This window comes from Apaloderma vittatum, unplaced genomic scaffold, assembly GCF_000703405.1.
Source record: "Apaloderma vittatum isolate BGI_N311 unplaced genomic scaffold, ASM70340v1 scaffold33215, whole genome shotgun sequence".
NCBI classification, from domain to species: domain Eukaryota; kingdom Metazoa; phylum Chordata; class Aves; order Trogoniformes; family Trogonidae; genus Apaloderma; species Apaloderma vittatum.
In genome coordinates this window covers 1-1,506 of record NW_009717086.1, presented here as the reverse complement: position 1 = coordinate 1,506, position 1,506 = coordinate 1, and the positions used below count along the sequence as shown (strand labels likewise).

General features: G+C 58.1%; 1 protein-coding gene across 1 annotated transcript in view; it reads right to left on the bottom strand.

Moving 5' to 3' along the window:
- Nucleotides 1–768, bottom strand: part of TP53I11 (tumor protein p53 inducible protein 11) — a gene marked incomplete at its 5' end in the record, with an annotated part of 2,244 nt that extends 1,476 nt beyond the window's left edge. Inside the window, 2 exons of the mRNA XM_009869780.1 lie at nt 270–366; nt 720–768. Coding sequence (XP_009868082.1) covers nt 270–366; nt 720–768 — 146 coding nt within the window. The remainder of the gene's footprint in view (nt 1–269; nt 367–719) is intronic.
- Between the last annotated feature and the right edge of the window lie 738 nt (nt 769–1,506).

Below are 1,506 nucleotides of genomic sequence, written 5' to 3'. Positions count from 1 at the left end.
AAAAAAAAAAAAATACACCGATCCCACGCCTTGCAAGCACCTGCCTGCCCTTTGTTGCAGCCGAGCACCCCACCTCCCTTTGCTGGGGTACCCCATAGGTATTTAGAACACATACAGCCCTTCTTATCCTACTTGCAGCAAGCCTGAGCCCCTGCTAGGAAAAAGCAGCAGTAGCTGAGCTTTTTGGAACACCCCTAAATAACTCCTTTGCTAACAGTAGGTGTTCTGCTCCCTGGCAGGATTTGCCCCTCCTGCCACCGGGTACTCACTGAGGAGGGCTCCTCCGTAGAGCCGGACGGGAGTCTTACTGCTCACTGATTCCTCCTCGAAGACAGCATCGTAGAGCTGATCAGGGAAAGTGAGGGCCTGGCGAGAGGCAGGAGACACACTCAGCAGCCTGCACCAGCCAGGGCCATCGAAATGTGTTCTCCCAGGCAGCACCGCTCCGGCATTGAGCCTTGGCGGCATCGGAGCCGCTGGCTGGGACTTTGGAAATTAAAGACACACGTGTCAGCTATAGGCTTCACGATTGGTTTCCATGGTGGAAGCTGCTGTGCCACGTGTGGTTTATCACCCTGCTACTGGAAAAGGACTCCAGCGATGGGAACCAAACTGCCGAGGACGCTGCTGGCGGCAGCTGCTGAGGAGGGGGTAGATGTGGGGGGCCGGGGAGCTGCGCTAGGAAACAGCAGTGCCCAGGACTACGTCCCCTCACTTACCATGATGGCGACCCCAGAAAACATGACGGCGGAAACCAGCTGCCAGACCCTGTGTGAGAGGGAAGACAGAGGACCTGGCATGAGCGAGGGGCAGGTGACCCCATCGCTTATGCTTCACAAAGCATTCCAAGCTGCCCGCTCCATCCTTCAGCCTTCATCCTCCCTCCTCACGCAACCGAGGCAGCCACAAGCCTCAGCTCCTGCTAGCTCCACCCTCGGTACCACAGGGACTGGTCTTGCTGAGGAGACCAAACCAAAACCCCCCCACCCAAGCAGAGGAAGGACATGACCTTGCCAAGAGAATGGCACAGACTTGAGGGGAGCCCCACAGAAGGCATCACCTCGTCACACGTGAGCTCCTCTAGCCTCCGTGGTTCCCAGCACCTGCTGCAGGACAAGAGCTTGAGGGTCTCAGGCTGATTTAGTGGGGGAGAAAGCAGAGGTGGTGTGGTCCCTCAGCCCCCCAGCCCTGAGGAGCCCCTGCAAGGAGCAGAGATGTTGGCACAGCCACAGAGCTGGTGCCATAGTGTATTGGGTTGGGCTGGCCAGATTTTGGTGGCAGGGCGGGGAGCTGCAGGGTGGCTTCTGCAAGAAGCTGCTAGAAGCTTCCGGCCCCTGCGCGGCTCGGCTCGAAGGACCCCCCCGCCGCTGACCAAGGCTGAGCCTGTCAGTAAAGTGACAGGAGAGGAACAACTCTGTGAAATCATATTTAAGAACGGGGACAAAGAACTGCGCCACAACAGCTGGCACGGAGACGGAGCAGTGAGGATACGTGGACACACCAAGG